General features: G+C 51.9%; 11 protein-coding genes across 11 annotated transcripts; 4 read left to right on the top strand and 7 right to left on the bottom strand.

The window, feature by feature from the left end:
- Positions 1-719: 719 nt before the first annotated feature.
- On the bottom strand, positions 720-1,910 carry VTN00DRAFT_2185 (uncharacterized protein; the record flags this gene model as incomplete). Its single annotated transcript, XM_069428375.1, has 1 exon — positions 720-1,910. The coding sequence occupies one exon, from the start codon at positions 1,908-1,910 to the stop codon at positions 720-722; it is 1,191 nt and encodes a 396-aa protein (XP_069292887.1).
- A 597-nt stretch (positions 1,911-2,507) lies between these two features.
- VTN00DRAFT_2184 (uncharacterized protein) lies at positions 2,508-3,449 on the bottom strand (the record flags this gene model as incomplete). Its single annotated transcript, XM_069428374.1, has 2 exons — positions 2,508-2,851; positions 3,275-3,449. 2 exons carry the CDS (start codon positions 3,447-3,449, stop codon positions 2,508-2,510), a joined length of 519 nt encoding a protein of 172 aa, XP_069292886.1.
- Positions 3,450-3,883: 434 nt separating this feature from the next.
- On the bottom strand, positions 3,884-5,612 carry VTN00DRAFT_2183 (uncharacterized protein; the record flags this gene model as incomplete). Its single annotated transcript, XM_069428373.1, has 3 exons — positions 3,884-4,463; positions 4,521-5,424; positions 5,489-5,612. The coding sequence occupies 3 exons, from the start codon at positions 5,610-5,612 to the stop codon at positions 3,884-3,886; spliced, it is 1,608 nt and encodes a 535-aa protein (XP_069292885.1).
- Positions 5,613-10,701: 5,089 nt separating this feature from the next.
- VTN00DRAFT_2182 (uncharacterized protein) lies at positions 10,702-12,646 on the top strand (the record flags this gene model as incomplete). The annotated part of the gene is made up of 4 exons (XM_069428372.1): positions 10,702-11,077; positions 11,178-11,476; positions 11,535-12,035; positions 12,089-12,646. 4 exons carry the CDS (start codon positions 10,702-10,704, stop codon positions 12,644-12,646), a joined length of 1,734 nt encoding a protein of 577 aa, XP_069292884.1.
- Positions 12,647-13,808: 1,162 nt separating this feature from the next.
- On the top strand, positions 13,809-14,800 carry VTN00DRAFT_2181 (uncharacterized protein; the record flags this gene model as incomplete). The annotated part of the gene is made up of 3 exons (XM_069428371.1): positions 13,809-14,001; positions 14,492-14,718; positions 14,774-14,800. The coding sequence occupies 3 exons, from the start codon at positions 13,809-13,811 to the stop codon at positions 14,798-14,800; spliced, it is 447 nt and encodes a 148-aa protein (XP_069292883.1).
- Positions 14,801-14,866: 66 nt separating this feature from the next.
- VTN00DRAFT_2180 (uncharacterized protein) lies at positions 14,867-17,658 on the bottom strand (the record flags this gene model as incomplete). The annotated part of the gene is made up of 7 exons (XM_069428370.1): positions 14,867-15,458; positions 15,518-16,144; positions 16,246-16,330; positions 16,388-16,745; positions 16,809-17,017; positions 17,088-17,508; positions 17,578-17,658. 7 exons carry the CDS (start codon positions 17,656-17,658, stop codon positions 14,867-14,869), a joined length of 2,373 nt encoding a protein of 790 aa, XP_069292882.1.
- Positions 17,659-18,154: 496 nt separating this feature from the next.
- Positions 18,155-19,061, top strand: VTN00DRAFT_2179 (uncharacterized protein; the record flags this gene model as incomplete). Its single annotated transcript, XM_069428368.1, has 2 exons — positions 18,155-18,587; positions 18,694-19,061. The coding sequence occupies 2 exons, from the start codon at positions 18,155-18,157 to the stop codon at positions 19,059-19,061; spliced, it is 801 nt and encodes a 266-aa protein (XP_069292881.1).
- Positions 19,062-19,365: 304 nt separating this feature from the next.
- Positions 19,366-20,479, bottom strand: VTN00DRAFT_2178 (uncharacterized protein; the record flags this gene model as incomplete). Its single annotated transcript, XM_069428367.1, has 4 exons — positions 19,366-19,566; positions 19,671-19,738; positions 19,797-20,158; positions 20,232-20,479. 4 exons carry the CDS (start codon positions 20,477-20,479, stop codon positions 19,366-19,368), a joined length of 879 nt encoding a protein of 292 aa, XP_069292880.1.
- Positions 20,480-21,077: 598 nt separating this feature from the next.
- On the bottom strand, positions 21,078-21,649 carry VTN00DRAFT_2177 (uncharacterized protein; the record flags this gene model as incomplete). The annotated part of the gene is made up of 2 exons (XM_069428366.1): positions 21,078-21,232; positions 21,388-21,649. 2 exons carry the CDS (start codon positions 21,647-21,649, stop codon positions 21,078-21,080), a joined length of 417 nt encoding a protein of 138 aa, XP_069292879.1.
- Positions 21,650-21,726: 77 nt separating this feature from the next.
- Positions 21,727-24,332, top strand: VTN00DRAFT_2176 (uncharacterized protein; the record flags this gene model as incomplete). Its single annotated transcript, XM_069428365.1, has 10 exons — positions 21,727-21,869; positions 21,940-21,973; positions 22,054-22,125; positions 22,195-22,288; positions 22,350-22,749; positions 22,818-22,852; positions 22,912-23,036; positions 23,090-23,266; positions 23,327-23,375; positions 23,434-24,332. 10 exons carry the CDS (start codon positions 21,727-21,729, stop codon positions 24,330-24,332), a joined length of 2,028 nt encoding a protein of 675 aa, XP_069292878.1.
- A 407-nt stretch (positions 24,333-24,739) lies between these two features.
- VTN00DRAFT_2175 (uncharacterized protein) lies at positions 24,740-25,947 on the bottom strand (the record flags this gene model as incomplete). Its single annotated transcript, XM_069428364.1, has 2 exons — positions 24,740-25,702; positions 25,786-25,947. 2 exons carry the CDS (start codon positions 25,945-25,947, stop codon positions 24,740-24,742), a joined length of 1,125 nt encoding a protein of 374 aa, XP_069292877.1.
- Between the last annotated feature and the right edge of the window lie 569 nt (positions 25,948-26,516).

Here is a 26,516-nt window from a genome sequence, read left to right as displayed (position 1 = left end):
CACTCAGTGCAATCAGTTAAGATGACCAAGCAGATCTCAGAGAGGTAGCGGAGACAAGCAAACGGTGGCTAGTGCAATGCAGCGAAGCTGACCAACCACCGTCACTCAGCCCTCGTAGACCCTCAACCAACGGAGTCTGCCCCCGTTCTCGCGAACCTCCAAGGAGGTTCGCTGAGAGATAGGGCTGTGTGTATTAAGAAATATGCAATACCCCACAAAGGTATCCAAATCCAACGGATCAGTAGTCGACGCTGGCCGAAAATCGACAGTAAGAAGAGAGTACACCAATTATATGGGCAAGAACAACATAATAACTGCATAAATCACAGTGAGGGGGGTATTCGAACGTCTCAGAAAGACAAACGAGTTTCCGGCCGAGCATTCGGCGCTTGCTTCTGCGCAGGCTCAAGGCCGTCGTGACAAGAAACCCATAAGAATCCCAATACGGATGTAATAACCGGTGCAAAAAAAAGAACAACGCCGTGATGCCTAACAGAGGCAGGTATCCAAGTCCCAAACGATCCCAGTCCCAATCCCAGTAAAATCATTCCGGTCCGTTGAGCGAGCGTATTTTCACGGGCCTGACAAGCAGTCGAAATATCAATCGCATCTCATGTTGAGAAAGAAAAGAAACATCTCCGATCCAGGCCCGCGTAGACAAAACAGAAAGAATGTCTGCTGTTTCCGAAGAGAAAACGCCCTGGCCGATGAAAATGATATTACATGGACCCTAGTCGTAGAAGTGCCTCAACAGCTGCGCGCTCCTCCATATCACCAACGCCATCCGGAAAAGTGAATCCAATATGTTGAATAGGAATGCGACCTGGTACCGATTTAGCCAACGCGGACGAGGCAGGCCCGCCGCCACTCCGCTGGTAAGGCAGTTGCTTTGAATGTACAGCGAGATTGTTACCATGTACAATGCCCCCAGAGTTAAGAGATCTGGCTCTGAGAGCGGCTGCTCCGATCTGCGCCCAATCCTCCTCGTCTGTGACGTCTGCATCGTCCCATTCCTCATCAACACCGTCGTCATCTGGGGCCTCAGAAGATGAGCAGTAATCGCGCATGTCTCCATCAAGAGACATTTTGTCCGCTTCGTGTTCGAGCATCGTGACGTCCTCATTTTCACCGTACTCCGCTTCGGAGTGCGAAAAGATGGCGGACTCGCCGGTCATGCTGGTCCCGTAATGGGGAGCATTCTCCCTGGTCCACGAAGAGTCATTCGGAATTCGCATACCCCGCCGGTACGAGTTTGGTACGCTCGACGGAGGAGAGTTGGTGGTGTGGCGGTCCCGGGCAGGCTGGCCGCGTCGACGGGCATCCCAGCGGCCCCATCCGACCTTCTCGAAGATCACATCACCATCAACTCCTCCCCCTTCACCGCCGCTACCTCTGCCTTCCAGAGCGCTGACGACAAGTCTGCGTGCCTTGGCTGGAGGAATTCCAGAGAAGCCTGGAACTGAGGTTGTAAGATAGCCCATGATGTGACGGATCGCCAGCGGGCCGTGATTGAGGAGAATGTCGGGAAGGTGATGTTTGGCAAGCATGCCAGGTGTGATCGCACCGGTGCTGTCCAAGCCGTTCAGCACGGATCGCAGCGAACCATGCTGCGGCTGGTCCTGGCTCTTCGCATGTTCGACCGCATCTTGGAGGTCGATATCGGACTCGACATGTAGTGGAGCGTTAGGAGGCGACTCGGGGAGGTTGAGGCGCTGGTGCTTAAAACCCTGGGGTGGTAGAGATGGGGAGATGGAGTTGGGAGGTGTTGGAAGCATGCCCGGCTGTCCAGAGCGAGTGTCCCGACGAGCGCCAGGACCGAAGCCAGCGCCGCGAGGCTTTGGGATGTCAACGGAGGCCGTCTTGCCAGCAAGGGCTATTCCCATGCTGGAGGTGGTGGTCTGGGGAGCCATGATCGTCGACTTGATGGACGCTTGATGGACGAACTGTTATCGCATGAGTCAGAATACCGGCCTCACACGAAGATAACACGGAAGCTCGATAAGGAGACATGACAGGAGTTGCACGGGGATACAGGATATATGCAGAGAGGATTAATCGAAGGAAAACACTAAGGCGAAAGCTGTACTCACGTCACACGGGGGCGACTATCCACGGTTGGGCGAGCTTGTTGACACGGTGCTGGGACGAGCTGGCCGTGGCGGACGGGCAGCTACCTGGTAGCGACGCAATGCGACACGCTCGGGAGGGAGATAAGCACGAATGCGGAACAGACAGACCACAGAGGATTGTCTGATTAGATAAAAGGACCAAAAAGTATCGAAGCTCAAGGGGCACGATGTCTGTTTGTTTAGATGGAGAGTAGTAGATGGGAGAGAGGGAGAGAAAGGGGAGTAGAAGTAGCAAGCTGCAGGGCGGTGCTGTCGAAGGAAGCGAGGGCTGACCTGCCTGATCGCCCGCAGGACGTACGTATGGGAAGGTACAAGTCAGTAAGTTTACGGCCAGTCGGTGTGAGGCCGTTACGCCAGCTTCAGACTTTACAGTAAGCTTTACGAACCGTCGAGGCGGTGATGCATCAGGGCTGTAAGCGTGATACGATCATACGAACCTGACGGAGTCCTGACGCTGGACGCGACCGAAGGCACCAGAAGCCCGCGCTGGCGCGTGCCTGCCTTGATTGGCCGGCGCATCGACGGAGATGGAAGCTGTCCGTCGTGCGACGCAGTGGGGGAAGGCGCTGCAGCCGACGCCCGGGAGCTCCCGAGCTCCGCCTGGCGGTGCGCATATCCTGTCCTCCCCGAGTACTCTCCAGTCCACTTTATCGCACGACGAACTATTGGAATTTGGGCCTGTTGGCATGTTTCTGCTTCCACGGCGACTGCGGTCAACGCGGCTGCAACAACAAGCATGCGCCGCCTTTACCAAATCCCTATCTCAACGTTCAGAGATATACCGGTAGATCGCGTCGGCATAACCTGAGGCCCCCGCGTCTCCGACCCCTCTTTCCTCGATATCTTGGAAAGTTTGTGTGCGTCCTCCCAGCAACGGCTAAACCCTATCCATCGGAGGTCTTATCATCCGTCCGTTGCGGCACGTGGACCCTCTCTCCCCGCAGACCCTTCGTTTGCTCGACGCGTGCGGCCCTCGCCAAACTCACTTGGCTGCGCTCCATCGGAGAGCGGGAGGATCACCTTAGATCACATTAGCCACCTCCTGCCCCGCCCGACTTGATGGTTCTCCTGCACCGTATTTCCTGACGTCAAGGCGCGTATCGTATTACTCTTTCAGCGTCCTTTCCTGTCTCGGATGGGCGAACCAGCAAAAGGGTCCGGCGCTCGTGGCTGCATCGAGAGCCCCAGGGCTGACTCTAGAATCGCCTGCCTCCCATTTATAGCAGGGTGGATCTGGTTCCGGTTCCAGAGGGATTTCATGATTCCTGTTGTTTCGTGGATATCCCTCAGCGTCTGTCTCACGAGGGCTCTATGAGACATCTGTGTGGACGCTGCTGCTCACATCATCTTTACAGTTCAGTTTCAGTATTTCGAACCATTTACTAGGTATTTCATACTCAGCCCTAATCAATTCGTTCTTGGCATGGGATACTAGGCGCACAATAGCGCTTACTGATAAGGCCAAGTTGTGATAATCTCGATTGCTTCCACAACGTCCATTGATCTATACCCATATGGGTTATACAACAATCACCCCACTGAAAACGAAAACAGAAAACGGACCGTGTACGTTTCATAATCCTCAAGCTCCAATTCCAGTCCCATTATTATAAGCTTCAAAATTTCCAGGTCCTGAGGCCATAGTCTCCCAAGGCTCATCAAATACAGAAAGACCGTATACATAATCGTAGTAATCTGCGCAGGGGTATAATAATGTCCTTAGAAGCAGGAACGACGGAACACTGTGATGCGGTTCATATGATCTTCATCCTCTTCGCCACAAGCAAGCACACCACAATGACAGCCAAAATCCCTCCCAAGATACCAAACCACCAATCCAACCCGTTCGTATCCTTGCCCGGAATGGGGATATTCATGCCAAACAAGCTGCAGAGGATATTCAACGGTACCAGAATCGTCGCGATGAATGTGAGCTTGCTCAGAGCCTCAATGGTCCTGGTCCCCGCTACGCCGGAGTCAACGGAGAGCTGTGCCAGATAGTTCGAATGCGAGCGCGACAGCATCTTCTCAAAATGGACCAGGTTGGACACCATGGTCGTGACATGATCCAGGATGTCGCCGAAGTAGAGGGCGATTTTGTTGTATGCAGTGACGGAAAAATGTTCGTTGCAATGCCTGGCAAAGCTCTTGATAACATCGATTTTGCCATCCAGGAGGCGCCGGATAGCGACGATCTTCCTGCGGCATCCGTAGATCTGCTGGAGGACCGGACCTATGTCGTCTGCGCGCGCTAAGGAGAAGCTGTCTTCTATGATACTGATCTCTTGTTCGATCTGCTGGATCAAGGGGGCAAATCCGTCGACAATATCGTCGCTGAGATCCGTCAGCACAAAACCTCTTACGCTCTATCCTGGGGCATTAGAGCCTTACATCAAAGCATAGCAAATCCAGTCACTGGTTAGAGCCAATTGATTTCGTAGGCCGCTGATCCGGCTAAGCACATTTGAGGCATGCGGGTTCTTGCAGAACGTAAAGCTGAGAACCCCTTCGCGGAACACAACCGCATACAGATTGACCGCGGGCAGAATGTAATTGTTTGTCTTGTCTGGTCGCTGAGGCATGCAGAACGAGAGGAAATAGTAGTCTTTGAACAGCTCTATCTTCTCGCGCGTCTCTCTGGTCTTGATATCCTCCGACGTCAACGGGTGGATTGAAAACGCCTTGGAGAGCACGTCAATATCCTCATCGGTGGGATCAGTAGCGTCAAGCCACCACACACCCTCGTGGTCTCCTGTGTCAAAAAGATCACGAAGAGACTCATTCGGCGGCACTAGACCTTCGATATTGGTGGCGTGGATAGCTGAATCAAGCTTCGACGAAAAGAAACTGAAGCGGGTGGACTCCGTACGATTCGATGGACTATTATGTACATCGGTCAACGCGTTCCCGGTTTTCTCATTTTCGGCGGTGATAGGACTAGGACCGGCGTCCTCGGAATGGCGATACATGATAGCATCTTCCAGAAAGTCAAAATCGATACCGCTGCTCCGACTTTCGTGTGATGGACGATGGTTCTCGTAGGATGTGTCATGGCCAATTTTAGCCCCATCTTCAGTCGCAGCTGATCGTCTGCGTTGGGATCCAGGAGAAGCAAGGAGCCGAGGAGAAACATCGTGGATTGAAGAAGGCCTGCTATCCAGCAGAAGTTCATGGTTGCGGAGAGCGGCGAATGCGTCAACCGAATTCTGCGCCGACACTAGTGGAGAGGACGCGACAGACTTGTCTGACCGATCAGCAAATCTGTCTTTCTGTTCAGTAGTATCGGGTCCTGTGACTGCTTGATCTGTCAGCTTTCAGTACTTCCTAAAACGACCCCCACAATGCAGGATCGGAATTACCAGCATCCCGCTTGTCTTCGACTTCGTCCCCTGAATGGGAACCAGATGGAGATGAAGGCCTGTCCAGCTGGATCTCTGGAACAACCCGCAGCTCCGACATCTTGTGCTCCGGAGCTACAATCATTATTATGGTGCATATGGTGTCGCGAAGGAATCAATCAACCCGCGCTTCTCAGGTCTGAACTTGCGCAGAGTAGAGGCACGGAGAGCAAAGAAAATGGAGACTTCATTCCCGCTGTCAGAGACAGGTGGGGCGTTTTACTCCTTAAGAGAATGATATTCTCTTGCTTCATGGGAAGCAATTCAATAACGTTGCGAAGATTTTTTGGAAATCGGATAGGGAGGGAAAGTTCCTCATATACGAGAACGGTGTGCGCGGTGGCAGTGCTTTTTCGCCAAGCCAATACCTTGCGTTATGCGAAAATTCACGCATGCCAGCCTTCTTTTGACTTTGATGATTTGCATCATCCCACAAACTCATACAACGGTTGTGCAGAACACTGCTTAGTCAAGTATCCCCTTATCATAAGCTCGCGCAGGTTGGACTTTCCAACTAGAAGCTGAGAAACACGATAAGCGCGAAAGGTGCAAGCCGCGCGGCTAAGTCTGGTGCGATCGGTTTCATGATCAGTGTAATAATTATACGAAGTTACAGTACCTTCCGCCTAGTGACAGCCATTCGGATGAGCTTTGCAGATCATACAGGTCGACGCAAGAAGTTAAGAAGTCTTGATCACTTGGTTAGCTGTCATTAGCAGCCTAGCTAAGACTTTAGTAGTCAAGAGCCCCTTAATTTTAAGGGTTTTTTTACGCAACATATGTAGGGGACCTCGAGGTTGAACTTCGTAACACTACTTGTAACATCAATACATCCCCTTAAGCGAGCCCATACCATCCCCAACCTCGCAAAATTCCTCCAAAACTCGGAACCCAATCGGAACATAGGACGTTGAGGGGATGGTATGGAGTACGGTCCTGCGGAACTCCATATCCCGCTCTCCGCCGTACATTAGCGCCTGTGCATAATAATGCATCACCGCAACTTGACTGCTGCAATGCTGCCCGAGTCCTGGGCCTTGGAGACCATATTATTGTGTAGCGCGAAATTCCCGGTGGACCGGATACCGGGGAAGCTCAACCGTTGCGTCGGTTTGTAGGGAAGTGGGATATTTCCCATGTGCTAGTGCTATCCTAACTTGACACTAACTTTAGTCCCTGAGTTGTACCTACATAGCTGCGAACTTGCGGTCTGGAACAGATGCGGTCCCTTGTTCCTTGACGTATTCTGTGTGCCTGACCGACTCTGAAATTCATTTCTAGTCTCAAATAGTTCAATCACGTTTGTGGGGTCAAGTGCAGATTTGGTCTTTGGATCTGCAGAGACCGGATGCTGAGGTGGCTGTCAACGTGGCTGCTAACAGCAAGGGACGCGTCGTAAGGATTATTCTAGAAGGTGGACCTGCTTCTGGCCAGTTCACTCCATCCGAAGCACAGTCTCGCAGGGTGAACTTGAACTCCATATGTAGAGTTTTACTCCGTACATACGGTCCTGAAACGAGTCTCAAGTTTCCTGTGGAATGTAGAGCGGGAACTTGGGAAATCATTACAATGGCTTCAGTAATTCTGCAATCCCGAATTTTGTAGATTTTTCTTCTGGTTTTTTTTTAACCTGGAGTCAGCATTATGCGTGGTTCCCGATCTCCTCTTCAAATTTATATAAGTCAATACATGCTTCTTTAGTTCCCGGTAACTTGAGCAGGGTCATCTGTCTCCAGGAGTAACAATGTTACCATGTCATTCTGTTACGATACTTGAAGCCTTAGTATTCACCCAAGATCTCCTTGGCCAAATCGGCTTGGTGGCCTCGATCACCTCATAGTATTCTCCACATGTTGCCAGCAGGTACCTGCTGTAGATATGCACGACATTGTGAGGCTTCTGGCCCTTTGCTGCTAAGACCAGAAGCTTACCACTTCCTGATATTTTCGACATATCCTGGAGTTTTCGGGGACCATCCCTCCGACTCCGGGACCCACGTACAGCTCACAACGCTTCTTGACTTTGTCGAATAACAAGACTCCAGCACTTGCACTCGCATGGAGCTTATCCCGCTTTCAATTGCCAACACTATTATCCTGTGCAATGTTGCCTAGCCAACAATGGCTATTTATCATAGTGATCAAATACGTTTGTCGTAAGCTATTTGCCTGTGCGTGGTGCACTTATATTCAAGTCTATACGCGGTAATTGCGTTAATCTGTCTCAATTTAAACAGGTGGACATCCAATTTGTCTACTTAGAAACGTATCTCTTTAAAACCATCCCCCTTTTCCCTTAAATTTTGCCTGCTATGCGATAATGACCTCAATTAGAGGAATCCAGTTATGCAAGCCGTTTCACTCTAGGGAGAATGATCATATATAGACATAGTTTTGCTCTTCTAATATTTGTTCTACTTCTGATTGCGTAATGTGCAAAATATAATGTTTGAATGAAACTCGACTAATTATGCAGGTCATATTCAATCCAATTAGCTGCCGGCACATGGTACATGCTTCTTTTTAGTGTATTACCGTACCGCTTTCTTATCGACAGTATTTACTGTACCTAGGTAATTTCACGAAAAAAAGATGTTAGATCTTTTTTTTGATGCCAAAAATGGAATTCATCAGACTACTGTGGCTTTCCCTCCACGTATTCCAGTGGACTGGTGATAACGTGTTGAATAATGCGGTCTTAGACAACTGTGAGACCTCCCCTTGCATACAGACTGGCCGCAAGGTCTCGTATGACCTGCCAGGATCCCAAACACCTTTGTCAAAGAGATATACCGATTTCTTTGTTAGGGCAGTTCAAAGGTTATGGTCAAAGGATCAGGTAGAAGCTCCAGAAAATTTCCTAGCCATAAAAGAGGTGGACTTACGTATAAATCAAGGCTAGAATATGCTGTTGAGTAAATAATCTCTTTACCACTTTATTACTGTTCAATATAGGCTAGGTAGTGCAATTCCAAGAGAGTCTATTGCTTCTGAAGTTCCTACCTTCATACATGCTACATTACTCTTCATTACGTGACTTGTCCTTCACGAGAAAAGGGAACTTGAATTCGTCCCTTTATGCACTATCTAGGCGATTTATTAACACCCCCCCCCCAGCTTTTCTCCTTAATATCCCTTATATATCTTCAAGAATCGCCATTTTTGCCTCCACAATTTCGAGAAGTTTTAGGGGGAGCTTTGACAGAATTCCACTGCCATATATTGGCCTGCTGGTTCTCGACTAATATTGCAATGCAATATCCAAGACTGGGGGCCTAATTTCAGTACTACCGCCCTTTAAAGAAAGACATTGTCATTTGATACGACGTCGCCGTGGCATAGACAACACTCGTATCGTCAAGGACCTTATGGTAAATGTCCGGACGCCGGTCCTACTGAGAGTTCAGTTCGCTGTCTGTGTACAACAGCTTATGATGATTATTAGGAAAAGAAATAGGAATAGACCAAAAAAATAAAGAAAGGATAATCTACATGATGATCTTTCAATTTCTTGTTCACTCTTCCAAGAGTGCCAATTTTCACTACTTAGAGGACTCCGTATTATTTTTGTAACGCCTCTATATCATTTTCTGAGCAAGACTCTAGCCCCAGAATTTAAAGACCCAAGGACTTTAGCGTCATGGCATTTGATTCAATGGCACCTTGTCTTGAGAGCGCCCGACATGGAGCAGTTGAGTGTGCCCCGCGGATCAGCTCATATCGGTCGAGATAACGTTATCCGCTTGGGAAAACGACACCGAGACAATTTTCGCTATAAGGTGACCATTTGGATCTTCGATCCAACGCCTACATTTCTACTAGATGTTTTCTGGTCTATTGGTGCTAGACACCTTGAGGCGAGGAAGCAACAATACTTGTGACTCGGGATAGGAGGCGCCAACCAAAAGGCACCATGGAATACTCTGTTGAATTCACCTAAGCAGCTGCACCGATATGTTCTTCCAGAGCATTCTGGATACACTAATGTCAATATCATCATGTTATAAAGTGGATGGAGAACTTAGAGGCGAGACAAAGAAAAAAATCACTCTTCCAATTTTAGATCAATAGGTAACCGGTATAGAAGCTTTGAGGATCTAGAGGGTGGGTTGACAAAAGTCGAGTCGACTTCAACATTAAATTAATATCACTTCTGTCTCTGATTTCCTACAACAAAAGTGGTCACATTCATAGAGACTCTGGAATGAGGGCTGTGGCATCTGCCGAGAATACTCCGACTTCCATCTCCGAAGTTGGTGCGCACATACATGTAGTAAGCAGCGAGTCTGACATGCATCGGAAGAGCCTCAATCCTTGGTCATTCCGATTCTATGGTTCAGAATTAATCAGTACACAGTACTCTGCAGCCCGTGTCGGCTGCAGGTGCCATCTAGCAGATTCAGGATGCTGCAATTGAGTTTTCAATGTTGCAAGTCTTCCAGGAAAACAAAGCTTGCGGATTCGACTAGATCTGGGGAAAGTATGTTAGTATTTCTGCTTACGTATGAAGACCTGAAACTTCCCCCGGAAAATTAATATCGCTGAGGATGTCCAGTGCGATGTTGACGGATATCCGCAAAAGCGGAGACATCGGACCGTTGCTTGACCCATCAGAATTGGTAAGCTTGTCGGATCGTGAACTTGGTCTCTTCCCCTCCATCGGACGACAGCATCCGACGGCCCTCTTTACACCGGTAGCGATGCTATGCTCGACACCGGATTATGATGGGCTAAGTAATTATGAGCAGAGTTGAACCGAGTGGCAAGTAATCGCACGTACTCTTGTGTCGGATTTTGGGGCATCAGCACCAAGGCTCACGCGCGATGGGAGGTACAGAGTCGGGCAGCATATCACAAATGCACGAACCGAACGGCGTATCCAGGCAGGCGTCCACAGGACCGCCGAGGTCTTGGGTTACACGGCGCGGGGATCTCGATCTCATCAACCTCTAACGCCTGTATGCTGAAGATCTGAACCGTCTTCTGCCGGAGGGTCTCTTCCGGAACTGGAAATCTATTCTGCCGATGCTACCCAGATGGGCCCCATCGGGGAAAGGAACGGGGCAAACAGGCTGCTGGTCGGGCTAATAGGTCTTGCTGGTGTGTAGCCAACTGAACTTCTTCTCTCCTCTAACATCTTCACATCCATCCTACACCTAAGGAACCTTGACAATCATGGTCGCAGAACTGGATGCCGGAGGGGAGTACTCCCCTGTCCGCGAAGCTGGCCGAATCTTTTCCTTCCTCTGCGATCAGTCTGAACGGCTGAGCCTGCCGCCTGAAGTTGTGGAGAGAAAAGATGCTGTTTCGTTCTACTCCGCAGCAAACGACATATACTTGCCGATCCCGTTCAAAGAGACGGAAACAATCGCCGCATTGAAGGGAGTGGAGGGGTCTGTCGCAGCTGCGATTGCGGATCTCCGATATGGATCGCAGAAGAGGGAAGTCAAAGTGAGCTTGGAAAGAGCTACTTGCTTTGGATTTCAGGCCTATATGGCAAAGGTGGATGGATTGGGGAAGCTCGACGCCGGCGTCCGAGCGAAATTAAAAGGTTCGTTCCTTTAGATGCACGATGAAATCATCAACTATCATCCTTGTCGCTTTTAATCCTTATCTAGACTTAAAATTATCTATTTATTAACATGTATCAGATACGGATCTCCTGGCAGCCCAATCGAATGGCTACCGCCGTATGTCGGCGAACCTTTACGAGACCAAGAACGATGGGGAATTCTTTCACATCCACGGGTCTCTGGAGGCTACCACTACTCTGAACATGATCGGGCTGGAAGGCCACCGGCCCGATCTGACGGATTACAATGAGATTATCAGGGTCATTGAAGACCGAGTACGAAAGTACACAGCCGCAGAGCTGGAGGAGATGAATCGTGAGAGGAGACAGGCCGGTGTGACTGCATACAAATATGAAGATTTCATCAAGACCCAGCACGTAAGAAGCTCCCGCCTACCATAAACATGAACCCACGTCATGCTAATGTTCTTTGTAGGGAAAGATAAACGTACAGGAGCCTCCATGGAAGGTCACGCGTTTGAAGGGAGAACTCCCCCCAACGTCTTTCCCAGCCCCTCGTACCGGCGGTCGCAAGATCCTTGAAGGTATCAAGGTCCTCGAGCTTTGTCGGATCATCGCTGGTCCAACCATCACACGTGTTCTGGCCGAGTATGGCGCAGACGTTCTGAAGATCACCAGCCCCAACCTTCCTGATGTCCCCTTCTTCCAGGTGGACGGAAACATGGGCAAGCGGGCGGCCGACCTCGATCTGAAAACCCACGAGGGACGGCGTCAATTTGAAGAGCTGCTAGCGGACGCAGACGTCTTCGTAGATGGCTATCGCCCCGGTGCGCTCGAGAAACTCGGATACGGGCCTGAGAAACTCGCCGAATTGGCTGAGAAACGCGGCAAGGGAATCGTCTATGTGAATGAGAACTGCTTCGGTTACGAAGGCGAGTGGGCAGGCCGTGCCGGATGGCAGCAGATTGCAGACTGCGTATGTTGTTCTATTCCCCACGATTTACTGTCTCAACTGACAATCTAATCTAGGTCACTGGCGTTGCCTGGGCCCAAGGAAAATTTATGAAACTCAACACTCCCGTGGTCCCACCGTTCCCGATCTCAGACTACGGAACAGGCTGCATGGGCGCCATCGCCGCCCTGACAGGTCTGTACCACCGAGCCAAAACAGGCGGCTCCTACCACGGCAAGGCCTCCCTGATGCACTACGACCTGCTCCTCTTTGCTGTGGGCCAGTACTCCCCCTCCGTGCAGGAGAAACTGCGCGCTGCGCAGCCTCCCGAGTTCTTCAAGCTCCGCCACCACGACAGCGTGGACCGCATCTCCGCTACGACGCTGAATATCATGAAGCAACGGTTCCCGCATTTCTTTGTCGCGCCTGGGAACGAGGAAGGCAAGGAATCGTACGTCGAGAAGTGGTACTCCAAGGCGTATGGCGCAGACATCGAGGTCGTCAGGCCCGTTGCGGAGATTGAGGGTGTTGACACCGGGTTCGTGAGGGCCAGCAGGCCGAACGGGTCGGATCGGCCATCGTGGGAGGATTTCCTGGCCGAGGAGGAGGATTCTAGAAAGGATGGCAAGGCTTAGGTGAATGGGTAGAACGGGCAACATGCCTGATTACCTTACATAGGGTTATAATTGATATCCTCTGGATTATAGAATGACCCTGTTCTGTTTTTTTCCCGGGATAGACGCAACGAACAAGTCTAGAACAAGAGTTGATTTCACGTCCTTGAGTGCAGCAAAACAGAGTAGGGCGTGCCCGCATAGTTTCACATCTTCCGGAGTTATCTCATTGAATAAGAGAACGTACTCTCCGTATTCAGACAGATGGATGGATAACTGGTGGTGGACCTACATACCTACTTACCTAAGGTACCAGGTCGAAGAGCATTCCGTAAGCACGAAGAGTTTCGTGTCGGTCCGCCTGCGATAGACAACAGCAGACTCCCCTCCATACGGAGTATAGCACAGACAGTACTGTACATGCATACAGAACACATCATTATCATTACCTAGTCAGGAAGTCAGTCGGTGCATCGACGTTCGATTCGAGGTCGGATTCGGAACCCGTAGCCGACGGGAACAAAGCCGACGGACGGGTTGTGGAGGCTCGACTTTTGGAGGTAGTTTCGGACCCGAGGTCTGGTTTTTTTCCTTTTTGCTATTTTCACTCTTTTTTCAGGATATTGTTCTCATCAACAATTAATCGTGAAATCAAATCAAACGACTGATAGATTGGCTAATCAAGGTATGTACTGGTCTGATGTTTAGTACCTGGTGAGACCTTGAACCTTATCCGGGACGTTATCCATATCACCTATATCAGATCCGATCCGATGATTAGGTACCTACCTACCTAGGTACCTAGGTGCCAACTAGCTAACTAACACCCCTAGCTCCTAGCTGTCCTCGGAGTACCTACTGATTAATTCAACCTTTGCGATTCCCAAAGATCCATATCATTCATTCATTTATTCAGTCAGTCAGTCATCCATAAGGTACGTACCTCCTATATACATTGCAATCCACACTACCTATCTAGTACCCAACCAAAAGTCCCCCACACCCCCCTTTTCCCCCAAAACCACACTCGACCCCGAACATCACCAGCCATAGATACCTCCTAGCTACAGTACTTTAGGGTACCTACCTACCTACCTCCCTTACAATCTTTAATCATCATCTAATCACTCTACCTATCAATCAATCGACTAACGAAAATAAAAAGAAAAAGAAGGAAACAAAAATGTCCTACAAAATCGCCTACACCACCACCCCCGCGGGGCTCCCATCGGAAGACAAGGCCCGCGGCATGGTCTCCTTCATGGAAGAGTTCTACTCGACGAGCGACGACCCGAACGCGCATGACAAGTACGTCGCGAGCTTCACACCCGATGCGACGCTGATAATGGGGCCGAAGGTTGGGAAGGGGAGTGATGGTATGTATTTGTTTTCTTCTTTTTTATTTTTTTTATTTTTTGCCCCTTTGGTCTGTTGGAATGTTGCTCCTAAGATACCATTGGAGTCGAGATGTGCCCGCCCTTTTTAATTTTTGATTAATTGCGTACATTCATATATATCGCCTTGCATATTTCATTGTACTGTACATCTGCCATATATACCCGTTTCCAGCAAGAGGTGAGATGAGACATGCCACCGATAAGAAGACACAAAAACGAACTGCTGCCATTGGGGGTATCTTGGATGAATGGATGGATGATGATTTACGATCATCATATCAAGAGTGGAAAAGCACCGAAAGAAACCCCAGAGAGATAAACACAAGACCGACCCCATTCATTCTCATTCATTCCTGTTCCTTTTCTCCACGTTTAACTCGCCCGCCATGATGCTCCAGACTGTCCACCCAAGTAATTGGATCAATGTAGTCAAAAGGGCCGCTGATCGCTAAAGCAAAAATAAAAACAGAAATCCGCACCCTCCGCCACGGCCTTTGGACACACGTTGCTTCGCGGAAACACACTCCCGAGAAGATCTACTTCGGCGGTCCGAACGAGCTGATGCTGCACGGAAAGGTTGCGTACATGCTCAGGGCGAGCGGGAACGAGGTCGTGGTCCCCTGGGCCGGAAGGGTGGAGTTCGCTTTCGATGAGAATGGCGGCAACCCGAAGATGAAGTTTTATCAGGTGTATCTGGTATGTATCATGAAGAAGACATCTCGAGCTGAGACCTGGCTGACACTTTGTCAAGGACACTGCCGCGCAGTCTGGAAAATAATTGTGCAGATTCCGTGGATATAAACCTATGTTTCTTTTCTTTTTTTGCGATTTTTGCATTTGTTTATCACGTAAAGTTTGTCGTCCCGTACATAGGTATCTGGCCCGGGAAACCCGTCGAATTCTGGTTGAGTGGCCAGAATGCATCAAAATGAATTATCTCCTCATGAATCGTGCCGATATCGGGTCCGATCAAGTCTTCAGCGCCCGGGTACACAAGACCCTCGACGCTCTCCTCAGGCTGACATCCATTCACATCCGTTCTTGTGATGTCCTGCATGACGTCCGATGAGGACGCCTTGGGCATCCAGTCCCATACGGGAGGGTTCGTATTTGGCGTAGCCGCGTAGTTCGGAATCATCCCGTGGCTGTTAGAGCCCATGTCTGTAACTACCGGCTGGGCCGTGGTGAAGAGGTTCTCGATGGGATCCTGCCGGCCAAAGTCCTTGGATGGCTGCATGCTTGAGGCCCTGCTTTCGGCGACCGTCTTTTGGAATGACATCAGAATCGTCAGGTATCGTCTGCTCTGGAGGTCCGTTTCAGCACAGTACTGATGAAGCGCAAGAGCTATCTGGACAATGGAGTCATTTTCCGTATTATCGTAGACATTGAAGAACGAGTTGGTCAGGACTATGAGACCTGCAGTAAACATCCAGTGTCTTGCAAAGCACAAAGTCAGCATGTCAACGTAGTTCAAACTTTGTAGGGTGATGCTTACATGATGAAGGGATTCCGCCTTGGAAGACACCCCTTGACTCGTATAGCCTGGACAGCTCTGATCATATGTATGGCTGAGCGAACACATGCTGTGGAATATTTTATAAGCTGTGGGTTCTCCGCAACTCGACTCTCCGCCGGAGAGCTGGCGTTGCCTTGAGATGTCCGTGACTTGGCTCGATGCTCATCGATGATCTTCTTGACGTGCAACAACAGGAATGGCCGGGTGACGAGGATTATGTTTTGGAAATACATCAGCCACAGGTGCAACTGGGCGAGAGCTATCGCAGGATCGTCATGCGGCGTTGGGGTCGGATGCCATCTCAGGAGCTCGGGTAACGACTGAGTCCAGACATGAATATCGACAGCGATACCCATCGCGATCTTGAGCGATATCTTTCGTTTCCTGTATATTCGATTGAGTATGACGCCCAATATCTTGGCGGACCGCACAGAAGCGGAAAGAGCTTCCGACTCGAAGCTTTCGTCGGGTTGCGATGGACTCCTTGCAGGTTCGTTGCTACCGAATAAGGCATCCGAGCAATCGTCGTCATGTATCGACGTTGGACGACCCAAGCAGGCAGACAGGAACCGGTCCATGACATACAGACTCCTCCAGAGCATCATCCTGTTGCACCATTAGGAAACTTTCATCAGACTCATACTCCTTCCCAAGTAGAAGAACCAGAGACTCTGGTTGGGGAGGGAGATGAGTACCTAGGTACGGACCTTGAGACCCTCTCCGACTCATTGAAAATAAGCTGTGTTTCTACTCTATGCAGCCCCAGAGCATAAGCTAGCCGAACCGCCATTCCTGAGATAAGGCATTAGAACCCGTGAACAGTTCAACCGAAGAACGAGAGAAACCCACCGAAGTAAACCCACGCGGTGTTCCGCTTCGCAGCGCTCAACATATACAGCGTCATCAATAGCAGTGCCTGTATCGAAGCGAAGTCACCGTCCTCGAAGCCCGAGACCGAATCTTTGAGATGCTTTGCCGTGAGAAAGAACATCTCAGTTCTCTCCAACTTGTCGGAAGTTAGCCTTTTGAGGATTGCCGCCTCTGATGCAGAGATATGCGGGTTGTTAGCCCTGAGTTGAAGGCCATTTGCGAATACCAGATGTAAAATGCAAAGCCACGACGGTTCTGCAGCAAGTGGGTTCTGATATGTCCGGTCCACGCGTTGCTTAAACGTAAACTCGTCGAAGATGTGCATGATTCCTTTGGTCTATTACCACCAGGACAGATAAGTTCGGTGTCCATCCATGTCAGAGCAAAAACCGGAGCTTACATGGGTAAAGAAAGAGTCCACAAGGAAAAATGCGGCCTCTTTATCCGGAAGGGCGTATGTATGCTGATACCTTGGAGGTGTTGACACGGAAGCCTCAAGGATCTTATGACGCTGAGGGTCGACAGTGAACGCGGAGTTCCCGACAACACTGCCCACTAGCTGTCTGATGGTCTGCAAATATGACAACGGCGCCGAATCTCCAACATATACTGTACGCAGGTTCCTGTCAGGACCCTCCTTCTACTTTGAGAAGCTGAGATAATTGGAATGGACACCTACACATCCTCCCCTTGCCGTCGTTCAGCATGCGCGACGCCTCCTGTATCTCCGCCTCGTCTGTCTCGGAGCTCCCACTCTGCCCTACGTTCTGCTGGGGCCCATCAATGTCATTCGGGTTGGGAAACGGATCCCCAGATACCCGGTTCTGCGAGGACGGCGAGTGGTGTATGCCCGTGCCGGATGTGCCTCCATCCTGGCTCTGCACGGAGCTGCCCATGCTCACAGATGGTGGAAAGGGGTTATAGACGGTCGAATCCCTCCCCTCCGTCGAGACTGAGGCCATGCCCTGGTTCCAATCAGGGCTGGGGATGTCGCGTCTCTTCTGGCTGAGGCGCCGCTGCGTGGTGGCCGGGACGGGCTGTATGAAGAGGCATTCGACGGAGCGTTTGGAGCAGTTGTCACAGGGGCGGGTGCCATTACACTGGGACCGGATCGAATTAGCAGCCGGCGTGCGGGCGTGAATGGAGCAGATAAAAAGTCTGGAATATACCTTCTGCTTCCTCCGCTTGCAGTTCTCGCATGCCCGCGCGGCCCGGATTCTGTTCTCGGGCGCGACCTTTTGACGAGCCATGGTCGTCGGGTCGTCACGCTGCTAGTATTGCTGAGCTTGTGTCGGATGCCAGCAGCTTCGGAACGACCATGTTGTCATCAGCACTATTTGGTTTGTGCCTTGAGTCGGGGCTGTAGTGCAACAGCCGCTGGTGCAGCTGGACTCGTCCAGTTCAGGTCCGGGGCGAAGCGAGATGCGGATGGTCGCCTTCTCCACACACGAGCGAGTCTCGCGGGGCGGAGAGAGAGAGAGCCGGGGACCGATTCCGCACCGGCTCTCGGGAACAATTCTGAAAGTCCGGACAGTCTGGACAAGACGTCAACGGGCCGTCTGGATTACATATGCGGATTCTGCACAGAATAATAGCGACTGATAGCGATATGCTTTTACTTATGGCCGCTATCTGCCTCCAGTACCTTCCCCTCTTCCCTGGATGATCTTCTGGTTTTGGTTCCCCTCTCGCCCCCGCAGGGAATAAACAACAGCCCTCTTCTGAGTCGAAAACAGCCACGCAACCATGCCCTACGTCGAAGTCAACGAGCGCAAGCTGCACTATGCAGACTCGCACCCCCAGGGCGCGCCCGCCGGCGGTCTGACCTTCATCTGCATCCACGGCCTTGGCTCGTCGCAGAACTACTACTTCCCCATCCTCCCGTACCTGACGGGCAAGCATCGCTGCATCACCTTCGACACCTACGGGTCCGGACGCTCCCCTTACACGGGCCACGAGCAGTTCATCGAGACCATCGCTGCGGACGCGGTTGGGGTCCTGGACAAGCTGAAGGTTGGGAAGGCGGTCGTCGTTGGGCACTCGCTGGGCGGGACGACAGTGTCGCATCTGGCGGCGCAGTTCCCGGACAGGGTGCTGGCAGCCGTTGCGATCGGGCCGGTGCATCCGACGCCTAGCAATGTGCCGATCTTCGAGAAGCGGATTCAGGTGGTGTCTGAATGTATGGAACCGTCGCTTACTTCCCTCTTTCCCTTTGCTTCAATAGGTCACAGACGCCAGAGAGAACAAGAAAACAAAAGCATGCACATGTGCTAATGTCTCTACAGCCGGGATGGAACCAATGGCAGACACAATCCCCAACCAGGCGACCGGATCCCGCGCCACCCCCCTGCAGAAGGCCTTCATCCGCGAGCTCATCATGGGTCAGAACTCGATGGGCTATGCGTCGCTCTGCAGGGCCGTCATAGCGGCGCGCCCGCCTAACTACGCCGCCGTCAAAGCCCCCTTTCTGATCATCGCAGGAGACGAGGACAAGTCTGCTCCCCTGGATGGGTGCAAGCACATCTTGGAGAACATCTGCAGCAAGGACAAGAAGCTAGAGATTCTGCCAGGGGTGGGGCACTGGCAGTGCATCGAGGCCAGTGACCATGTTGGGCAGTTGATCGCTGATTTTGCGGGCACTATTGGTGCTTGATTGTTGCAATTGACTTAACAGGTTAGAGGTTTCTTTCATTTCTTTTTATCTAAAAATAGTAAATGAAATTAGAACGAAGGGAGGACGCTTAGACGGAGAGATAAAAGAAAATTTTAGAGGACGACCGCTTTGGTTCATTCGATAGACATGTATGTACATGATGTATGTACCTACTAATACTATTTACGAGTAAGGAAAGGGAAGGAGTCGGTAATGCCATAGACTGTGATGCTATATAACTATGAACCATGAATGCAAGAGTAGATAGAAAGAAAGGAGAAAAAAAACCGCAGATATCAAGCAATCATGCTCCGTTCGTCTTGACGTGGTCCGGAACGAGCTTGACATCATAGGTGAGCTCGAGCTGAGCCTGCGGGTCGTCTTTTCGAGGAACAAAGTCCACGATGAGGGAGTCCTTGACGGCGAACACGGAGTCGTTGACCAGGTACGGGTCCTTGCGGTCGAAGATCTGCGTGGTGAGGGGCCGGTAGCCTTCGTGCGTGACCTGCAGTTTGATCATGGTTAGTTTAGTTGAAGATGATAGGTCAATGCGAGATGGATCGTCGGTTGATCATTAGGTTAATTAAGATGGGTCTTGGTCTCCCTTACAAGAAGATGGATGTGAGCTGGTCTGAATGGGTGTCTGTCCATGAGTTCTAAGAGTTTTCCGGCAGGGCCTGTAGAAGGAACACAGATACGTCAATATAAAATCGTACAGTAAAAGATAGAACGTACCATCATTTGGCACCGGATATGGCGTCGGCCGCAGACAGTACAGATAGTACCGGCCCTCCTCGTCCGTCGTGAACTTGCCGCGCAGGTTGTGCTCGACCTGGTTGGGGTCCTGCTGCTCGTACAGCCCGTTGGTCGAGGCCTCCCAGACCTCGACCACGGCGCCGGCGAGCGGCTTCTTGGTCGCGAAGTCGACCACGCGGCCCTGCATGAAGACCATCTCGCCGTCGTCGACGCCCGTCACTATGTTGTCGCCGTTCTTGCGGTGTGGGGTGTCGGCGCGGAAGAAGGGGCCCAGGATGGCGGTCGCGGTGGGCGCGTCGGCGGCGTCCTCGGCCAGTTTGTAGGTGATTTCATCGACCAGCCTGTTTAGATGTTCGAGTTAGTATATGTGCATAGGTTAGGTAGCTATTATGGGAGGCTGAAGAAAACACTCACGATTCCAAACCGATCACGTCGCAGAGGAGCTGGCCCTCGTTGCGCTTGGCGTCGCTCATCTTGCCGGCCCAATTGATGAAGTTCACGCCGGTCATCCACTCATCGACCGTGAGCTCGTTCTCGCGCGCAAAGTCGTGGACGTGCCGGATCAGGCTCGTCATGATCTGGCGCATCCGCGGCGAGGTCTTGGGGCCCATGGCCTTGATGACCCGCTCGGTGAAGGTGGGATCGAAGCGGTGCGTCGCCATGGTTATGGTTATGGTACAGTGCCTCCTCTACCGTGTCTCTTGTCTGTAGATTTGACGGAAAAGTTGGGTATGATGTAAAAGGTCAATAAATAAAGTAATGCTTAAAGTAATGTTTATTGAGCAAGTGCTGAGGAATAGAGAAGGTCTGGAGGAAAACCACGAATCCACGAGCGGGGAATGTACAGTACGTGAAGGTGGGAGGGGCAGACTGTGTATGTATGTACAGCTGTCTGTCTTATTTATTCGAGGGCCGTTTAAGATGTATGAGGCCGAATCTGGCTGGAAATAGCTGACACCTGATTCGAAATCACGGTTATCCGGAAGGGTCCTGCAGAACCCAAGACCCCGGACCTCGATGCCTAGTTTAGCCATGTCTGCAGGTTTCCAATATTCAGCGGAACGCAGGCCGTGGATGACAAACTAAAGAGCCGGGATGCAGAGCCGGTGAGTACCTAGTAAGCGCATCGGATGCGGTCCAGCTCACACGATCCGAATGATGTGGAGAGAGCGCGTGCAGAACTGCGCCGTTGGACCCCACAGTTTCGGATCGAAGCCTGTCGTCTGGTTGCCCCGCGCGGCCTGGCCTGGAAGGAGTAACTTAGGGTTGGCCCTGAGCCCTAATGGCCATGCTCTGCCCGACCCCGTGGAGTCCCCGCGCGGGGATAGCTCTGAAGCCCGAGGGGTTTGTGCGACTCTCGAACATGCGCTGCAATATACCTGGAACAGCCTCCTTGAGATCCTGCGTTACCGTCCCTGTATGCATGGTTGCACGCAATGCCATACTCCAGTATAGACGCTGCCGTACAACTTGTTCATGTATGCGAAGACGCCCACCGTAACAGTATAGCGGCGCTTAGGACGCCTGCAGCTCTGGCTCTTCCAAGAAATGCTAGCACCAGTCTACCTGCCATCCCTATTCCCATTAAGGTTCCTGGCAGCGCCGCCCGTAGATCCATCTGGCTTATCCGACAGCTGAACGGGGACATCACCGGGGACCTCGAGCTTCCGTCGACTGGCAGTTTGCTTTTGCTGTTGTCTCCACGGGAACCGTTCACCCGTGTTTGCTTGCGCAGTCTGTCCCAGACGATACTCGATAAATGGCCCTGCTCCTCCAATGCTTCCGCGGGAGTCTCCGTGTACATAGCTCTCTCGAGCAAGATCCTTGTTCATAAGCCGAAAAAGACGCTTCTGCTTTCTTTCGTGAGCTTTTCCCCGGTTCTCTTGTGGTGCCTTGTCTGCCTCCCACCATGGCCCCCGCACCGCCAGACTCTCGTGTGGATGTCCTCATCGTGGGCGCTGGCCCCGCGGGCCTGATGGCGGCCACGTGGATGAGTCGCTGCGGCCTCAAGACCCGGATCGTCGACAAGAGAAATACCAAGGTCTTCGCCGGGTAAGACTTGTCCCCTTGTACATGCTACAGAGCACCTACAAACTTCGCAGGGCACTGACTTTGTAACCAGCCAAGCGGACGGGCTCCAATGTCGAACTCTCGAGGTAAGCGGTCGATCAGGCTAAAAGAGACCCCGGTCTGCCGGGACAACATGAGACTGAGACGTCACCCAATCACCATCTAGATCCTCGACAGCTTTGACTTTGGACACAGAGCATGGCGCGAGGCCAACCACATGCTGGAGATCTGTCTATGGGTATGTTCTACATACGATCCGGGAGCAGAGTTCCCTTCATGCTCATACCAACCTGACCGTCTTTCGCAGAACCCGGACGAGAATGGACAGATAAGACGTTCTGACCGCATCCCGGATACCATCCCGGGCATCAGTCGCTTCCAGCAGGTCGTCCTGCACCAGGGTAGGTGACGCTGTATTTTCCACTTCGATCGTCCAGAGTGTTTGCTTACCGCAACGCTTAGGCCGGATTGAACGCTTCTTTCTCGACAGTCTCAAGGAGCACGGAGGCATCCAGGTCGAACGCGGTGTTATGCCCGAGGCCCTAGAGCTGGAAGACGCTGATCCCCACGATAGAGAAGCTTACCCGGTCAAGGTCACCCTCAGACACCTGACAGAGGAGCAGGCCACTCCAGCAACCATCAATGGCACCGCGAAGAATGGCACTGTCCAGAGCGGTCTCTTCAGGAGCAACCTGACCCCTGATGATACCGAGGATCTCCTGAATGCCGCCAAGGGTAACCCCCGTGCTGGCTTGACTGAGATCGTGAGGGCGAAGTACCTCATCGGCTGCGATGGCGCTCACTCATGGGTCCGGCGCCAGTTGGGATTTGTGATGGAGGGCGAGCAGACTGATTATATCTGGTGCGGTCACATTTTCTTGCTTGTCGGAGCACCGAACTTTTACGACTGACGCATCATGTGAATGACAGGGGTGTCCTGGATATCATCCCAATCACGGATTTCCGTAAGCTTGGGCATCTCGAAGTTGACTTCAAGGGCACTTAATGGCTAACGTTTCTCTAGCCGACATCCGCATGCGCTGTGCAATTCACTCCGCAGACGCCGGCAGTGTCATGGTTATTCCACGAGAGAACAAGCTGGTTCGGCTGTACATCCAGCTCACAAGGACGGAGAAAGGAGGCGGCCAAGTAAGTCGTTCTCATACTGCCTGGATCGTCTAGCGAAAGCTAATCCCAAGAAGCACGACCGCTCGAAGATCACGCCAGACATGATTCTCAAGTCTGCTCAGAAGATCATGGCGCCATACAAGATTGACTACGAGTACTGCGACTGGTGGACAGCCTACCAGATCGGACAGAGAGTCGGATCCAGCTTCTCCAAGAACGAGCGTATCTTCCTTGCTGGTGATGCTGTTCACGTACGTCCCATCTTCGTTCCTAGGGAGTTAATGTCAGAACTTGTTTCCTGACTTCAGCAGACTCACTCCCCGAAGGCGGGTCAGGGCATGAACATCAGCATGCAAGACAGTAAGCAGACTCGTCCCATCTTGATACTGCGACTGAAATCTAACCTTCCAACCTGAAGCATACAACCTCGGCTGGAAGATCGCAAATGTGGTCAAGGGCGTCGCTGACCCCGCAATCCTCAAGACATACCAATCCGAGCGACGACGCATCGCGCAGGACCTGATCGCCTTCGACCACCGCTTCTCCCGTCTCTTCTCCGGCCGTCCCGCCAAGGACGTCATGGACGAGGAGGGAATCAGCATGCAGGAGTTCAAAGAGGCCTTCGAGAAGGGCAACATGTTCGCCAGCGGCATCGCCGTCGACTACGGCACGAGCCTGATCGTCGCGAAACCGGGCGACGCCGCCAGCGAAGGGGACGGCAGCGACGTGAGCGCCGCCAACAGCAAGAAGCCCCAGGTCGTGGGCAAGCAGTCCCTCTCATCCGTGATCAAGCTCGGGATGCGCATGCCCAGCTTCCAGGTCCTCAGCCAGGCCGACGCGCGCCCCTGGCAGTTCCAGGAGCTCCTCAAGAGCAACGGCCGCTGGCGCCTGGTCGTGTTCGCGGGCGACGTCAAGCAGGCCACCCAGAAGGCGCGCGTCCAGGCCCTGGGTGAGGCGCTGGCCAAGCCGGACTCGTTCCTGCACCGCTACACGCCCGCCGACGCGCCCATCGACTCGGTCATCGAGGTGCTGACCATCCACTGCTCCCCGCGCCGCGAGGTCGAGCTGCTCGACGACTTCCACGAGATCTTCCACCCGTTCCGGAAGGAGGTCGGGTGGGATTACTGGAAGGTGTTCGTCGACGATGACAGCTACCACGAGGGCCACGGGCAGGCGTACAAGAACTACGACGTCGACCCCGTCAGGGGATGCATGGTCGTCCTGCGGCCGGACCAGTATGTCTCGTGGATCGGGGAGCTGGATGACATGGCTGATCTGGAGCGGTTCTTTGATGGGTTCATGCTGGCCAGGAGGTGAGGTCGTGTTTTTCCATTTCCCATTTGCCATTTGCCATTCGATATGTATTTGTCTATATAAAGGTTGTTTTCAAGATGGATATGTTAATATCATCTTGTATATATGGATCATATAGACATACATACCCTGTCATAGTTAGAAGCGGTATTTTAGAGGGGTGGAGGGCGCACCTGGATGTTCACGTTTCACCCTTCCATATCAGCCATGCCTAAACGCCTCGCACGAACATTGTCCAGTACAAGTACAGTACATCCACTGAAGCAAATGAATAGTAGAAACCCCACCAATCAATAACGATCTTTAGCATGCCACAAGAAAACAAAAAAAAAAATCTCGAATCATCGTGACGTCCTCTCTCTATATCTCTTTTTCCGTTCCCTTTTTGTTCATGTCCTTCCATGACCCATTTACTTACTTCTTCCCCTTCCCTTCTCGCCATCAGGAGGGACTCTCCTCCCCTTCGGATTCCTCCTCCCCGCCAAATCCTGCGGCAGCTCCTGCACCACCTTCCCATGTTCCCAGAGGACCCCCAACCCAGCCTTCCTCTCGACCACGACGTCAAAAAATTCGAGCGGGACGACCTTCTCTTTCTCCTCTGCACCCTCTTTTCCAGTTATTGCCATCCCCTCACTCAATATGACTCCATTCTCACTCCTCCAGAACGGACACCCCGCAGCAAGCGCCTTCTTGATATTGATGTAGATCAAAACCTGCGCATCGCGCCGCATCCCGGATATCACGGTTCCGTTGTCCAGGCCTTCTATCCCCTTTCCATCACCTTCGGTATCACCGCGACCTTTGTTCTGCGCCAGGACCGACTCCAACGACGGCCCCGTAGCGAAATGGACGTGCGTCCGACCCATGCATTTAAGTCCGCCGGAGGCCAGGATGAGCGGCCACGCGGCGTGGTAGGTCCCGTGGACGACGGTGTCGGGGAGGGAAGTAGATGGGGTTGTTGCGGGAACGGAAGGTTGTGCCTGCGGCTCGTCGGAGAGGGTCAATCTCTCGAGGAACGACGCCGGATCGACGCTCTTGATACTGTGGCCCTGCGTGGCGCGGATCAGGAAATGCGAGGGGTCGGTGTCTTCCTTGGAGGTCGCGACGGAGAGGGCGCGTTGGGTTGCGTTCTCCTGCGCTGCTTGTGTGACCGGCGGAGCGGACAGGACTGTTGTGGACTGCTCGGTGTCGTTGGCGCCTTCGTCTTCCCGGTCTGTTACTTTTGAGGGAGTGGTTGTGGCTTGGCCTTTCGAATCCGCCTGTTCGGCGGAGGGGATGTGTAGGAGCGCAAAGCGCTTCTTGTCCGAGGTCGCGACGGCGTCGAGGATCTCGGGGAAGGTGACTTTGAGGGATTTGAGTTTTCGCCAGGCGAGCTGTAAAACAAATTGATTCAGATATACTGTTCTCAATCCATTGGAAAAGAATTGAGCGGGGGAAGGGGAAAAAGAGTTCATACCACATCAGCAACGTTCGCATATCCCTGCGTGTTCATCTTCAGTCCTTCCTTCTCCGCCGCATGGCGCAGGAGGAGACTCAGGGCCTTGGAGATCTGTACCTCCCGCGATTGACCTCCTCCTCCTCGTCCTCCTCCTCTTCCTCCCTTGCGGGGTTGAGACATGGCGTAGATCTGGAATTTGTCGGATGCGGTGCGGTAACAGTGGTAGTAAAGACGGAGGTGGGCTTTCGAGACGGAAAACAAAGACGGTTTCAAGGTTGTACGTGTATGTGTCAAAGGTGCATCTCCTGGTTAGATAAAGTAGAGGTTTATGGAGCTAGAGAGCTTCGCTGCTGCATGCCTCGAGAGCGGCGGAATATGTGACAGGCGGGGGAGTTCAAGATGTATCTACCTAATCTATCCCGTCAGACCGTTCGTATTCCTCTGACCTGACTCACCTCGTGTTCTAGATAGATAAGTCCCTACCTATAGATCGAGTCACGCCATCTGTATCTGTCAAAAAACTGCCATTGGCATAAGGTTGCCTCGTCAGTTTCGATCGCGCCGTCGGCGCGCGCCCCTGGAAGTTCTAGTGTGGGGATGTGTGGGCACCAAGTGACATTTTCGCGACTTCTGACATCATCAGGTATATTGTTACTACGTTACTATTGCTCCACATGAGTCAACATGGCTATCAGCACATAAATATCGAATTAGATAGGCGGAAAGCTGGATTCTACTACTTTATTTTC

The sequence above is a fragment of the Thermoascus crustaceus genome (genome assembly GCF_041956765.1).
Source record: "Thermoascus crustaceus strain CBS 181.67 unplaced genomic scaffold VTN00scaffold_1, whole genome shotgun sequence".
NCBI classification, from domain to species: domain Eukaryota; kingdom Fungi; phylum Ascomycota; class Eurotiomycetes; order Eurotiales; family Thermoascaceae; genus Thermoascus; species Thermoascus crustaceus.
The sequence above is the reverse complement of the archived record's forward strand: the minus strand, read 5'-3'. Positions and strand labels throughout refer to the sequence as shown.